The sequence below is a fragment of the Urocitellus parryii genome, chromosome 8 (genome assembly GCF_045843805.1).
Source record: "Urocitellus parryii isolate mUroPar1 chromosome 8, mUroPar1.hap1, whole genome shotgun sequence".
NCBI classification, from domain to species: Eukaryota; Metazoa; Chordata; class Mammalia; order Rodentia; family Sciuridae; genus Urocitellus; species Urocitellus parryii.
Genome location: NC_135538.1, coordinates 33,352,489 through 33,368,306, shown reverse-complemented (window position 1 = coordinate 33,368,306; position 15,818 = coordinate 33,352,489). Strand labels below are relative to the sequence as shown.

General features: G+C 38.2%; 1 protein-coding gene across 2 annotated transcripts in view; it reads left to right on the top strand.

Moving 5' to 3' along the window:
* Nucleotides 1-6,080, top strand: part of Tmem200a (transmembrane protein 200A) — a 69,841-nt gene extending 63,761 nt beyond the window's left edge. For both annotated transcript variants that reach the window (XM_026381500.2, XM_026381504.2), the window contains exon 2: nt 4,589-6,080. In XM_026381500.2, the coding sequence (XP_026237285.2) occupies nt 4,605-6,080 (1,476 nt within the window). In that variant the 5' untranslated portion in view covers nt 4,589-4,604. The remainder of the gene's footprint in view (nt 1-4,588) is intronic.
* The last annotated feature ends 9,738 nt before the right edge of the window (nt 6,081-15,818 follow it).

Here is a 15,818-nt window from a genome sequence, read left to right as displayed (position 1 = left end):
ATTTCTCTATGGTGACAAAAGTGGCAAATGAGACTGAATTTCTGCAGATGAGCTGGAGTCCTGTTGATGAGTCTCAGACTCCAATAAGGGGGCACAGGCCTGAAGATGGCCCACCAGTGTCCTGGTTAGCACAGTGAGGAAGAGGGTATGGTTTTTTTTTTTTTTTTATTTTAAAGCTGGTAATCTTGATACCCATTGTTAGTAAAATTGAGACTAGTTTATGAGCACTGAGGATGGAAAACAGGACGATCAACAGGTGGCCCAGAGGTAATCCAAATTAATTTTTTAGTTTTAGCTGTCAACAGATGAATGCATACATATAATATTTCTCTTTTGGCTTTGGACAAAATCATATCTTTTGCAGGGAGCATATGGAAACATGCATGTGGCTGACCCTCTGATTAGGTTTATTTATAGCTAGTTGAATAGCCTCATCAAAAAGATGGTTTCTGATCATTATATTCTTCAGGCCAAGAAACCTATTTGGAGCCCTCTAGCTTCCACAATGGCAGGTATCCATTCTAATGAATTGCATGAATAAATATCTAAACCAGTAAACAGTGTCCACCAAGGAGGAGGTCCCTAGTGGAGTACCACAGGGCTTTGCAGTATGCTTTCTTCAATTTCCAAAAGCTTAGGAGAGCTAAGGAAGGCAGGGTTTACAGTATTTGCAGATGAACATACACTGAGAGGGTCAACACTATTTTGGAAGACAGATTCAGGATCCAAAAAGGTTAATATGTGAAAGCTCTGTGCCCAATATAACAAAATGTAATTCAGTATTATAAAATTCTCCAATTGGACCTTTGAGGAAATGAGTCCCTGTCCTGCCCTATGAAACAGAGGGCAAAGATGAGGTGTATGGAGCAGGGGAGGGTGGTCTGTTGAAGCTGCATCTTTAGATGCTGGAGGGGATCAGGAAACAGGTATAAGAAGCTGAACACTCACCTGAAGTTACACCTTTAACCCTATATATCCCTCATGGACTTAATTACTTGGTCTTTGTAATTTGAGAAATGGAAGTTGGTTCTGGTCTATTGTCCTAGTTTTAAAGGCAGAGCAGCATTCCTCAGGGTCTAGTGTTATCTTGGAAGCAGGAATTGGAATAAGGAAAACAAGGGAAAGAAAATTTGAAGTGAAAAGCAACTTGGAAGCCCATCCCCACCTCAGATTCTATAAAAACATAGGCAAGTTACCTAAATTCTCTGAGTTTCAGTCTTCTCATCTGGAAAATAGTGATCATAATTATCATAACCACCTCCAGCATTGTTGTGAGAATACATATTTTTTGTACTTGAAGCACTTACAAAATGCCTGACCATAAGCAGTATGGTTGGCTGTTGTTACTATTGATATTATAAAAACTTAGAAGAATGCTGTGATTTATTTATTGTAATACGGAGACTGGATAATGGGACCTGTATACCTAACCCTCCCAAGTCACACCCACAAGCAAAAAAAAATATTGGGGGACATAGGATAGAGGAGATGTGGCTTTGCGAAATAAATTTTAGAAGTAGATGTAGGCTCATTTTGCACCAGCTGAACACTTTGGACTAATTGGCATTGTAGTTTAAAGACAGAGGGCTAGTAGATTCACTCTGGATTTTATGGTTTCTCTAGGCTTCTTATTGGCAAACTGCTGCTAGCATCCTCATGTGGTTTCCCATTATCAGTCTCTCACTACTGATCTCATCTACTTGAGACTAATTTTTCTAAAATAATGACAGCGGTATTTGCTTCATACTCCAGCACCTCTGAAGATGGAAAAGTGGAGCACATAGAATGCATTTGCCATCTTTCAAGATCCAGTCCACCCATCTAGCCTTGTTTACCTACTTGTCTCTGCAACACGGAGATGTGCATGTGAAAGGCAGGCCACATTCCTCCTCTTTTCCAGCCTGTTTGCTTTCCCTCAACCTTATCTAAAATGATGTTAACTTGATATTTCACTGTGATAAATGTGGAAATGCTGTCTCCTACACGAAGCCTGTTGGAAAGGCCCTTCCTAATTGAAGCTTTCATTCTGGGAATTACCTCATTCTGCTTCATGTACTTATGAGCTTTTTTTGCTAGGTTTCAAGCTCCTTGCAGCTGTGACCAAATTTGCTCACCTTTGTATCTAGTTTGTTTCCCAGGGTCATAAATGAGACTCATGGAGTGTTGAAGACATTAGCACCAAGCCCCAATTTGCTAATCTGGGGGAGCCTTATTGACTCTGATTGAGCCTGACCAGGGCAGGCTGGCTAAGGAAACTGTGTGGTCCACCTGCTGTGCTGGGGATGGAACCCAGGGCCTTGCACACGGAGCCAAGAACTCTGCAGCTGAGCCATCCCTAGCCCTCTTCTTTTGTTCCCAATACATTTGCATACTCTTAAACTACATTTCTCTTCTTTCAAGCCCAACCTACTTACTGTGCTTGCCCACACAGAGGCTCAGTCCTTCCTATTTTCCACTTCTCACCTAAAATATTTCTTCTCTTCCAGCCCCACTTCCTCTATCAAGCTCAGGAATGGAAAGTGGCATCTTTAGAAGACCATGTTTTTACAAGTGGTAGAGAACTAGAAATTTGCAAGGAATGCAATTCATTGTGGTTCTTTTTAAACCAAATGAAAGGCTTTTGTCCTTGTTTCCATTTCCTTCTGAAATCCATCAATTCAGAAGGATTTCAGACTGAGTCCTTAGCCTGCCATATGGAAATAAGGTGGCTGCTAGCTAATCTAAGCATTTTCTTCAAACAGTTGATTTTTAGTTCAAGAAAATATAGGTCGACGCTAAGCTTTGTTTTAGCCAAGGTTTGGGAGATATTTTTAAGATGTGGTGTTATACTTTGATAAATTTCATCGACTAGAGCTAGGGGCTACAATTTAGTTTGTTCTTCCAACATTAAACTATTTTAATCCTAGTTATAATTCCACTGAAGGCTTGATTTACTCAACAGCTTGCTAAAACTGTACATACTGTCCACAGCCTTGCTATTTAAACACAATTCAGAAATCATTAATAGAAATTCAAAAGGAGAGAGAACTCAATCTGGAAGTTGATATTTGATGCCCTCTTGGAAATTTGCCCAAGACCTCATAGATCTTAAAATATCCTTTGTTTCCCTAAGAGACAAATTTGGCAGCTTGAGAACTATTTATTATAAAAACAAGACAGGTATTTTACCAAGTTCTAAAATGTTGCTTTTGGGGGGGGATATTAATTTTGTTTGTTTATATTTTTTATCAGTTAAGTAGAGTAATATGAAGGTCATCCAGCAAATCCCAGAAAAGAATTATTCCCTTATTCAGCATTTTAACAAATGTTGCTCAAGCGCTGGTTCTGTACATACAAGGTACTACAATGAATGTTTCTGATCTTAAAAGTATGGATTAAATTTGGTGTTCAACCACAAGAAGTGAAAGAAATAAGACATTAACATGGCAAGTGCCACAGAAAACTTGCTCAAATGCTATGAGGAATGAGAGCATGCATGGATATGGGTAGGAATCAGAGAATGCTTTATAAAGGAAGTAAAACATGAGCTTTGATGACTAGCCAGATGTCAATATGTGAAGATGGGTGGCAGGAGGGATCTGGACAGAATGACAGAAACAGTCTTGAAAAAGTCTCAGGAATGGAGAATGAATGAGAAATGGGGAACATTGGATGAGTTTTGGTTGTATGCACATTCTAAAAGGAAACTCAGATTAGCTCAACCTGGAATCCCAGATTAAATTTTGGTAAGTAGAGGGGAATATTTTCTCCATTGCTTCACTTCTTAAGCAATTTCAAAAGTGTGTCATACAATATGTAATCTGCCTTCTGTATATAAATTTGATCATTGGAAAAGAAACTGGAGACTGGAAGGCTAGTTAAGAGGTCATTGTAATGGTCTAATAGGAATGAATTAGAGCTTCATTAAGCTGGGAAGAGGAGGGTTGGAACAGAGGGTGGAATTAAGAGACATTGTGTAGGGAACGTTTCTAGGAGTTAGAGCTAATGGGAAAAGGGAAGGAAGAAGAAAGTGGGGAGTTAAGGAAAACTGTAAAGAGCCAGGCTTGAAAACTGAGCCATTAAAACAGTGAGGTCAAGCAAGACAGCTGGCATCTGGTGGAAGATGAGCTCAGCTTTGCTAACAGTGTGTGGATGTGGGTGTGTTCCCCAGTGGGCAGTTGAAAATGTGAAATCAAAACTCAGAATGTGACCAAAACGTAGACTTGGGACTCATCGGCATAAAGGAAATGGTGGGAGTAGTAGGAGTGGATATGAATGCTGAGGGACAGTAGAGAAGAGAAAGTGGCCAAGCACAGGACTCTAGGGGAAGGTGGTCTACTTTTAGATAAGAGAAGAAGAGCCAAAACTGAAGCAGTCAGCAAGGTCAGGGTAGAACCAGGAGGACCCGGCATCATAAAAAACTGGGGAAGAAAAGAGAGACCAGTAATATCCATGGAAACAGAGGGGTAAGCAAGATGGAAATTGACGGGGACATTAAATGTGGTTGTTGAGAGTTCATTGATGACAGTGATCTTGGAACAGTGAATTGCAAGAATGCATTCTAAGCCAGGGACATATTTAGATCATCATGTGTTTGCTTTCTTTTCAGAGTAAAAAGCTGAGCTATGATAGCCACTGGCGGAGTCATAACAGGCCTGGCCGCCTTGAAAAGGCAAGACTCTGCCAGATCACAGCAGCATGTCAACCTCAGCCCATCGCCGGCTGCCCAGGAGCAGAAACCAGTCAGGCGGCGGCCGCGGGCCGATGTCGTGGTTGTTCGTGGCAAGATCCGGCTTTATTCCCCATCTGGATTTTTCCTCATTTTAGGAGTGCTTATCTCCATCATAGGAATTGCTATGGCCGTTCTTGGATATTGGCCCCAAAAAGAACATTTCATCGATGCTGAGACAACATTGTCAACCAACGAGACTCAGGTGATTCGGAACCAAGGCGGAGTGGTAGTTCGTTTCTTTGAGCAGCATCTGCATTCGGATAAAATGAAAATGCTTGGCCCCTTCACCATGGGGATTGGCATTTTCATTTTCATCTGTGCTAATGCCATTCTTCATGAAAACCGTGACAAAGAAACCAAAATCATACACATGAGGGACATCTACTCTACAGTCATTGACATCCACACGCTGAGAATCAAGGAGCAAAAGCATATGAATGGCATTTACTCGGGCTTAATGGGAGAATCAGAAGTGAAACAGAACGGGAGCTCCTGTCCCTCAAGACTGGCGACAAATGCAGTTGCCTCTTTCTCAGGTTTGCGCAGCAGTTTTCGAATGGACAGCTCCGTGGAGGAGGACGAACTGATGCTAAGTGAAAATAAGAGTTTGGGACATCTCATGCCCCCTTTGCTCTCAGACAGCTCTGTCTCTGTCTTTGGCCTCTATCCACCTCCATCCAAGACAATGGAGGATAAGAGCAGCAGTTCCAAGAAATGTGAAACCAAGTCAATTGTGTCATCATCCATCAGTGCTTTTACACTGCCTGTGATCAAGCTTAATAACTGTGTGATTGATGAGCCCAGTATAGACAACATCACTGAGGATGCTGATAACCTCAAAAGTAGGTCAAGGAATTTGTCAATGGATTCCCTTGTGGTCCCTTTGCCCAACACCGGTGAATCCTTCCAGCCAGCCAGCACACTGCTTCCAAGGAATAATTCCATCGGGGAGTCCTTGTCCACTCAGTACAAGTCCTCTGTGGCCCTTGGGCCTGGGGCTGGACAGCTCTTGTCTCCTGGGGCTGCTAGAAGACAGTTTGGCTCCAACACATCTTTACATTTACTCTCATCACACTCAAAATCCTTAGACTTGGACCGGGGTCCCTCCACTCTGACTGTTCAGGCAGAGCAAAGGAAACATCCAAGTTGGCCTCGGTTGGATCGAAGCAACAGCAAGGGATATATGAAACTAGAGAACAAAGAGGACCCCATGGATAGGTTGCTGGTGCCCCAAGCTGCAATCAAAAAAGACTTTACCAATAAGGAGAAGCTTCTTATGATTTCGAGATCTCACAATAACTTGAGTTTTGAACATGATGAGTTTTTGAGTAACAACCTAAAACGAGGAACTTCTGAAACAAGGTTTTAAAGTTTAAAAATATCATTTTCCAAGGGTATATATTTTAAAACTATTTTCACCAGTGTTTCCCTCTTAAAGCATTGGTTGTAAGCTTTTTTAATCAAATGTTTTGTAGTGTATTACTGGCTGCTTAATTCTGTAATGGAGATGGTTGTGTGTTTGGGTTACTTAAGACTGTAGTACTCTAGATTAGCACATGTGATTTTGATTTCTCCATTCTTTCAAAAGCATGATAGCATTTATTGGTGTGAATACGAAATACTTGCATCAAAATTAAAACTTTGCTTTACTTTTAAGTTCATTCATTGATTGTCATAGTCATAGAATAAAGCGTCTAGTAGGGAAAACATAGGGTACCAAAGTGTGGACCAAAAGTACCAAATCAGGCTCCACAATATATATTTACAAATGAGTATGAGTGCAAATCTTAGGATGTGATTTTCTGAGTAATTGCTTTTATATAGAATTGGTTAAATCATTTCAAAGACAAAGGATCTAGTTTCTGTGTGAGCTAAATAATACAAATTGGCCAAATTTGTGAGCTCAATATTACAAATTGGTTAAGTTGGCTATGAATCTTATTTTGAGCTCTAGGTAGGTAGTATTGTTTTAAACATAAGTTCTGTTTTAGTGATATATTATCAAGAATTGATGTATTTAAGAGTCATGGCTGAGAATGCTATATATACTTGAGAGATAAATGTCAAAAAGCTATCAGCTGTAACTTTAGATATTCAGAATCAAAATTTCTTTGAAAACTGACTTGAAAAATGAATGAACCAATGTAGTTTGTAGAAATGCTATCTTGAAGTAATTATATACTGGAAGAAAATATTGGCTAATAAGTGAGGATACCTTTTATACTAGTTAATGCTAGGTAGCCTTAGTCCCTTTTTCTAGCCATCTGTTACCATCCAATATACACCCACCCCCACGTCCTTATTTTCCCCCAATATTTTTTAGATCATATTATTTGGAAAATAGTCAACTAAACTTGATATTTCTTTTTATCTTCATTCATGTACCACCAGGTTGGTAGCTCAAGAAAATTTAGTCCTTGATAAATTGCCTTGAAATTTTCCTTGTGCTGGAAAGCCTTATGCTAACTCCAAAGACATTCTCATGGTGTAATAAATTCTTAGGGTTGTAGTTCTGTTATTGAAGACGCTAAACGCTAAAATGGATGCCTCCATCAGAAAAAATTTCATGTTTTCCATTAAAGTAACAATTTTAAGAATTGTTTAATGGAATACTCAGGAAATTTTACAAGTTTTCCTCAAGGCCTAACCATTTCAGAGCATCAGTGTTGCAGGTGTGAAAGAGCAGAAGGATGGTACATTTGTGTGTGTAGCTCCCCATAGTTCCACCTATGTTTGCATCATGAGCTTTCCTCAGTTGAGGCACTGTGCTAATTATTAGAACATCAAGCCTGTGTATTGTGGTAGAGTGGGCTCAATATTTTACTATAAAGCATTTAATAAACTTCTGTTCTTCATAGAAGTCGGTGTTCTTCATACCTTTGCTATTGTTTTTAAATAAAATGTACATTTCTGCTTAAGGTACTGTTTCCCTAACTTTCAGATGCATTCTGTTGAGGGCACTGGATGCCCTAGTACAGGCACTGGGTGCCCTGGGGCTTTAATTTTGCTTCTGTTAGGTTAAAGAGCAAAGTCCAGCCACCTGTTTTATGAGGGTTTTTTTCCCATTTATTGTTATTTTGAGATCATTTCATTGACTCTCAAGAAAATAATCAAACTGCATCCAGCAAATATTAGTGATGCTCCCAGATTTGAAAACAACGGCTTTCAACACCCCTGTTGTGACAGATGACTAAAGCCACATAATTTGCTCAGTTTGTCCCCAAAAGAGTTCTAGAAATGTAAAGAGGATTAAGCAGCATGGTTCTTGGAGGATCCAAAAAAGGAATTGAGGGCTTCAAGCAGTGGTTCTTGCTCAGCCTTCTCCTCATCAAAAAACCTGAGTTTTTTGTTTATCACATGAGTCACCTTTCTTAAGTGATATATAATTTCTAAATTTTAAATTAACTAAAACCATATGTTCCTAATTAAATTTCAGGCCAGTTTGAGATAATTCATGATACCATTTTGATTTGGTATTATTCCATCCAAAAGCATTGAAACCTGGAATTTTTATTAGCTCCAATTTTGTACATTTCCTTGGGGCTTTTATGAATACTGAAAATTACTTAGAAATTTTACTTTTTGCTGTGAAAAGTTCCAGCAATTTGGATCATGGACTAGCTGCCTTCAGCCTAAACAGTTTCTCAGGCCCATAGCTGACCTGGGGTGTATTAGTTTTCCAGAGCTACAATAATAAAATTTCACAGATTGAATGGATTAAACAATAGAAATTTATTTTTTCACACTTCTGGAGGCCAGAAGTCCAAGATCCAGGTGTCATTAAGATTTGTTTCTCCTGGGACCTCTCTCCTTGCCTTGCAGATAGCTGCCTTGTCACTGTCCTCATGTGGCCTTTTCTCTGTGCATGCACACCCCTCTTGTCTTTTTTTAAAATTTTATAGGACACCAGCCTTAACAGATTACAGGTGCCCCAACCTATAGGACTCATTTAACCTCAGTTACCTTTTTAAAGGGATTGTCTCCAAACACAATTGTCTTCTGAAGTACAGAGGGTTGGGGCTTTAAGATATGAATTTTAGAGGAACATGTCCCCAAATGGCTTTGCTGTCCCAGTTGTGTAACCTTTAGCAAATCTCTCAATTTATTTCTTAATTTCAAAACAGACCTTGAGGCCTGGTGCAGTGGCACATGCCTATAATCCCAGTGGCTTGGGAGGCTGAGGCAGGATTGCAAGTTCAAAGCCAGCCTCAGCAACTTAGTATGGCCCTAAACAACTTAGTGAGATTTTGTCTCTAAATAAAACACAAAATACGGCCGGGGATGTGGATCAGTGGTTTAGTGCCCCTGAGTTCAAATCCGAAAAAAAAAAAAAAGAACTTGGTTTCTTCAACTATGGAGTGAGATGAGTAATAACAAACTATCAAACCCTTTCAAACTTGTAAGGTCCAGGGTTCTCGGTGCCTTCAGATGAAATCATCACCTGTCAACATTTCTTTGTATCTGTTGTTTCTTAAATGATGAGGGTCAAGAACTGTAGGAGAGCAAAAATACTTAATGTTGCAGACATTAGAGCCAGAGTCCAGACATAAATTCTGGTTCTGCCGCTTTCTGGTCAAGTGGCTTGGGGTGTGGGCAATGACCTGTTGGTCATGCTGAGAACTACTTACACAGACCCATCAATGTGTACCAATAAGCACTGGTTTTGATTCCAGGATTCTAAAGATTAAATGAGCTGATCTGTGTAAAGGGTTCAGGATGGTGCCTGCCAGGCACATGGTGAGCATTAATATATAAATGTTATTACTATCTGAGAGCATCACATAAGAGCTTTTCCAGCCTTCACCCATCCCCATCCCACCCCCAGCCTGCTGTAGGGTGGATATCAGCCTCCTAAAATATGGCCACATCCCAGTCCCTGAATCCTGTGAACGGTACTTGTATGTCAAAGTGGACTTGCAGCTGTAGCGATGCCAAGGATCTCAAGATGGACAGATTATTTTGGATTATTCATGTGTGCCCTGTGTAATCACAAGAGTCCTCATAAGAGAGAGTGCTGGAGTCCGGCTGCAGCAAAATAACCGGGGGGGTGACGAACAACTTGTGTACATTGATACAGCAGGAGTAGGAGCCGTTTATTGTAGGACCCGAGGGGTATATATATTCCACACAGTTTATCTAATTAACATAAAATAGATACAGCAGTCAACCAATAAGGAATCTCCACACTTAATGGCTCTTTGGCCTTACTTCACAAACCACTCCCCCTGGCAAAATGCCAGGCGCCATCCTGACCTGTTTACAGACTCTAACAAGAGAGGACAAGGGCAATTTCACTACAAAGAGGCAGGTGATGTGGCCAGAGCAGAAATGGAAGATGCTAAGTTTCTGGCTTTGAAGATGGAGGGAGGGACCATGAGCCAAGAAAGGCAAGCTCTATAAACAGGAAACAGGAAGGAAACAGATCTCCCTTGAGAGATCTGGTTAGCTGGTTAGTTCTGCTAGTATTTTAACTTTAACCTAGTGAAACAGGTTTGGGCTTTTGGGCTTCTAGAACTACAAAGGAATAAATCTGTTATTTTAATCCATTAAATTTGTGTTCCAAAAGTCACAGGAAATGAATGTATCTCTCCCAACCAGAGGATCTTCTTCAAAGCACTGAACCATTGGTCAGTAACTTATAAACTGGATCATAGTGGGTGATGATAGGTGGCCCCAAGTAGACGATCTTGATCAACTTTACTTTTACACTGATAATCTCTTTTTTAGCACTGATGATGTCAGTATAATAATTTTTAAGAAGAAATACAGCTTTTGGAAGCAAAAAAAATGTTGATTTTTAAGACTACATAAAACATAAAACCCCAGAGTTGGTTTATGAACAACCATCACTTGTAAAAGCTTTCAGGCTTAAGTATGTGTTTCCATCTATATAAAGAAAAAAATGATGTAAATTCTATTTTAGAAGAAACAGTGTAAATTATCTTACATAATATGTAAAGTAAAAAGAAACAGTTTAGCACACATTTATGTCAAAATATGTATTAAATCAGCATTTGACAATTTATTAGATAAAGATAAATTTTTAGTTGCTTATTTTATCAGTTCAAACTTCCCTCTTTTAAATCCATCACAGAAACACAAAGTGGATGACTAGAAGAAATAAAATATATTTTTAAAAAGAAAAGGTTTATTAGTTTACTAATACTTTTCCTGTAACATGTTAGATATTAGAGGATTAGCCTGCCCAGTGATACATATCCATCTACTATGATATTCAGGTCATTCACAGGTTCTTTTTAATAGGTATTTTCTAGTTGTTGATGGGCCTTTTTTTATTATTCATTTATTTATATGTGGTACCTCACACATGCCAGGCAAGTGCTTTACCACTGAGCCACAACCCTAGCCCTTGTTCGAAAATCTTAATCACTATTTCTTCAGGCACTGTGAAAATAGTACCTGGGTTATCCTGTCTCTTATTTCAATAAACTGCCCTGTTGTCCTGCCCCTTTCTATGTGTATCCTATTTTAGACATTTTATCAAGATTTTAAAATGTATAACCTTGATGTTGGACTATTAAAGAACTTCATCTTTAATCTCCCCTTTGATGGTTCAAGTCTTTATTATCTGAATTCATATGGAAGGAACATATTGATTTCTCTGTATATGCTGCTTCTCTCAGCATGATGACACAAGAGAAAAAAGCCCATTTCATTGAAGAGTCCTTTTTTAATAGCTGGTGTTTTGTCAAGATATTGTATTAGTTTACTGGGGCTATTATAACAAAATATCACAACTGGGTTGTAGGCTTAACAGGATTTCTTTCTCCAAGTCCTGAGTTTGGAAGTCCAAGATCAGTGTATCAGTGTCTTTTGATTTCTCCAGACAACTCTTCTTGGCTAGCAGGTGACCACCTTCTCACGGTGTCTTCATGTGTTCTTGCCCATCCCTGGTGTCTCTTGTGTATTCAAATTTCCTCTTCCTACAATGACACCAGTTAGATTGCATTGGGGCCACCATAACAGCTTTATTTTAACTTAATAACTTCATTAACATCTCTATCTCCAACTACAGTCACATTCCGAGGTCCTGGGATTTGTGGTTCAATGTAGGAATTGAGGACAGGGGTCACAATTCAGTCCATAAAGATTGTAAATTAAAAATCAGACCTGTCAAGAACAGGGCCCAGAAAGGTGACAGAATTAGTCAGTCAACCTTTAAATGTCAGCAGGTCAATTCCTGTTCTGGAAACACATTTTAGGTAAACCAATTTACATTTACATTTCAACTTTTACCATCAGCTTACGAGGAGAGAAAATAAGCAACAAAGAGAATATGGAAAAGCCCTATACATTATACATAGGATTTTGTCATTTCATACTCTCAAGGTGGTTTTCAACAAACTGGGCAGAAGGTGTATCTTTGGCTTTATGTCTTTTCTTCTTATTGCCTCCTTTTACTACTCATTGGTTCATTAGTTGCTTTTCATTACAGAAATGACTCAAAGTTACTCTTATTTTTGTCTCCTCCCTTATTAATTCATGATTTAATAGTTTAAGACTTAAAATGATTTTCTAGTTTTTCTTATCACCAAATGGTATCTATTGTGTCCCCAAAGAATACTCTATAAATTAAACATAAGAAATTTTGTTCATAGTGCAGTTGTTGATTATGTAGATAAGACCACAGTATTTATAGTGCAAAAGACAGAATAATTTGCTAATAGAAACACAGCACGTGGAATTCAGAAGAACTAGAATGTTTGAGCTGATCCCCAGTGAGACATATAAGTTATTGGCAGAATCAGGACCCACATACTTGATTCCACATATTTGCAGCAGGATCAAACTAGGTTTCAAAAACATATCATGTTCAACATCTGGTGATTAGATTTTTGGGTTTCTTGGGATAGATAAAAAGAGATATATCCATAATTACAGGCAGAAAATACAGTGCTGAAATTTTCACCACATTTTAGAAATATTGAGGGTTTAAAGAGACTAGGGACTGATTCAGAAAACGGATCTAGCTTGAAATGGGAAATTTTAGTATTTATTTAATACCTTGATTTCCTGTGTTTTAATATATTAACAATCTAATATTGCTATGAAACTCTGCCATTAAGCTCTCTTAACCCCTCATATAAGAATTGCAGATGAAAATGACACATTTGTATCCATATTCAATAAGCCACACTTATGAAAAGGAAGGCAGGAAGACAAGGGTGGTGTGGGATTTGGGAGATAGGAGAGAACGCCATATGTTTTTCCTGCTTATTGAAAACCTATGCACCGCAAAAGATACTCCATTTATACTTTATTTTGGAATGAAACCAAGCTCATGATTTTTCATCACTGGGGCATGAGAAAATATTCTTAGTTGATTTAAAAATACCTTTTAGGCACTAACCATGTTTATGAGCCAGCTCATTTAAGTCACCCTAAGGGTGCGTGAATTAATCATTAATTTGAAGTTGTCAATTAATGAGTTGTCAATAGCTCAAAGCTGTTCAGAGATTGTTATTTAAAAAAATAAAAAAAGAAACACTTTTTTTTCCCCCTGAACTCAGATATTTCTTATGTTCATTAGGAGTCTTTTTCCCTAAAGCATTTCCAAATTCCAATGTGTTACCTTGTGTTATCACTCACAATTTAATAACCTGAGAAGCCAAATTAACTCTAAATAAGTTGAAAAGTGAAGGAAATATCTTCCAAATGGTCCTGCATTGTATAAGTTTGTTATTGTAGAATATTACTGTTTTCAGGGCCTTAAGAGGGTCAAATAAAATATAAATGAGCAAAAAACCTGGACAACAGTTAGAACCACGATCATATTCAATATAGAATATAATTAATTATACCTTATTGTATAGCCTGTTCATTGTCATTTTAAAATAGGACAGAGATTCTTAGGAAGTAATGTGAATAAAATGTACTCTCTTTAGCATGTGGATACTGCCTGTGTTTGATATTGGCTTGCAAGATGTTCAGTAACTTACAGAGCAAATTTAATAGAAGCCATTCTTTTCTAACTCTGGACTTCTTCTGGCAATATGTACTAAGAAGTTCTGATACAAAATTATTGTATGCTTACAAAATTCCCTCCAAAAGGGAAAACTACAGTCTTCTCTCAAATATTTAAACATTTAGTTTTTAACCTATGATTCATGCAGGCTCTCCTCTTATTTATTTTTGTTAACCCAATTTTATGGCCATGTTCTATGACTGGTAGATTAAAGGTGAGGTAAAATTGAGTCTTGACCATTCTGCAACAAAACGGTAGCACTGACCTACTCTGTCCATGGGCCTAAATGGAAGGCGAGGGAGAACATGTGAGAAGGTGTGATGAGGAATGTATCTAAGTGTATCCTTACGTGCACTTCTGTTCTCTCATTCCTGTTGCTGTAGTCCACCAAGAGCTGATTTGTCAGATGGAGGTTGCTGTCAACCTAGGAATGTCACTGAATTTTTTTGTATACTGAGAAGTTCAGGAAATTCTGGAATTAACTTATCAGGGTCTTACACAGTGCTGCTACATATTGGGTTCCCAAACAACATTGTAGAATTACTTGGCTTTCTGGTTCATAGTGAAAATTATAGGCTAAATTTCATTATCATATACTTACGGATCAGTTTTCCAGAGTCTCAGGCCAAAAAGAAGGGGGATAGGTTATAAAATTTTAATTTTTACTAGGATATAAGCAATGGATGGGGCTCTTACCCAATTGCAAGGCTTTGGAATTAACACAGGAGCACTTTTTGTTCAATTGATTCTAGAATGAATGAGGAAAGTAATTTCAGAGGCTGTGAATATCTTTTTTAAAACAAAATATAAAAGCTATTTCTGAAATTCAAAAGAATTCAATATGTGAGAAAATGGCCCAGGGCCTTTTGTAACATTAACTGTATTATTATTTTTTTGTTGTTGTTGTTCAATATATTTGCCTTTTAGCCTTAAGGCCCCCAAGCCATATTTGAAATAAAGAAGAAATCTCCATTTTATTGATGAAACAATTACCCAGGTATACATAATATTTCAATTTTATAACTTTATAATTCAAAATGATAATCTTCAGTTAGTTTCTGGAAAGTTGCAGGTTACATTTCATTTACCAGGGTGCTGTGATTCACAGCATTCTTTCCTCATTCTCTAGTCTCCCAGGAATTCCTTTATTACCTGTGCATGCAAATTACCTTCGTTTCCTAGATGTGAACCTGAAATAGAAATCTGCTCCTAATGAAATTTTACACATTTGAGCTAATAGCAGATACCATTCTTCGATTGTGAAAAATAAAAATTCTAACTGCAAACATTCACTCTCCTAAAGAGAATAGAAAAAATCCTAATGTTATTAATTTTAGTAAACAATTCAAGAAATTAATTTTTTAAAAGCCCCTTAAGTACCTTATACACACTCAATGCAGCTTCTGCTTATGGTATTGGGAGCCAACTATGAAACAGGCATTGTCCTTGACATCCAGAAGGAATATTAAAAGGAATTATGTTTGCTGGATGAAACAACTTGAGGTAGACTTTGAAGGGTTTCTATGAAGGAAATATTTCAAGGACTATCTTATACAGGGAAATAGCAGCCAAGGCAAAGACCTACCCCAAGGGAAAAGTAAAGCCAGTTTCAGGATTGGCACATGGCCTGCTGAAAGTACTGAGTTTGAATTGAAGAGAAATAGAATGTAAGCCTAGAAAAGAACTTTGGAGAACAGATTAAGAGTAACTTTAAAAGTCAGGCCAAGGAACTCAGTTCTATGGTGGTGTAAGCCCTCCTCCACTTAGGATAAATAAATGGAGAAAGATTTACTAGGAATGTAAACTCGGCCATCATCTGCAGAGTGATTTAGGAAATATTAGAATCAAGGAGAAAAATAAAGTGTAGTTGAGACCTGGGTGAAAGTAGTAGCAAGGAAAACAGATGTGTTTGATTCTTGGTCACCCTTTTAGTTTACCCAGTGTCTTTGATTTTCTTTCCCTCAATCTTGGTTTTTGGGATACCATACTCTCCTGGTTTGTTTGGGGTTTCTTGTTTTTTTGTTTTGTTTTGTTTTTCTCTACTTCTCTAATTTCTTCTAATCTGCATGGCTGGCTTTTCCTTTCTTCACCACCATTTAACACTGGAGTGCTCCAGGGCCT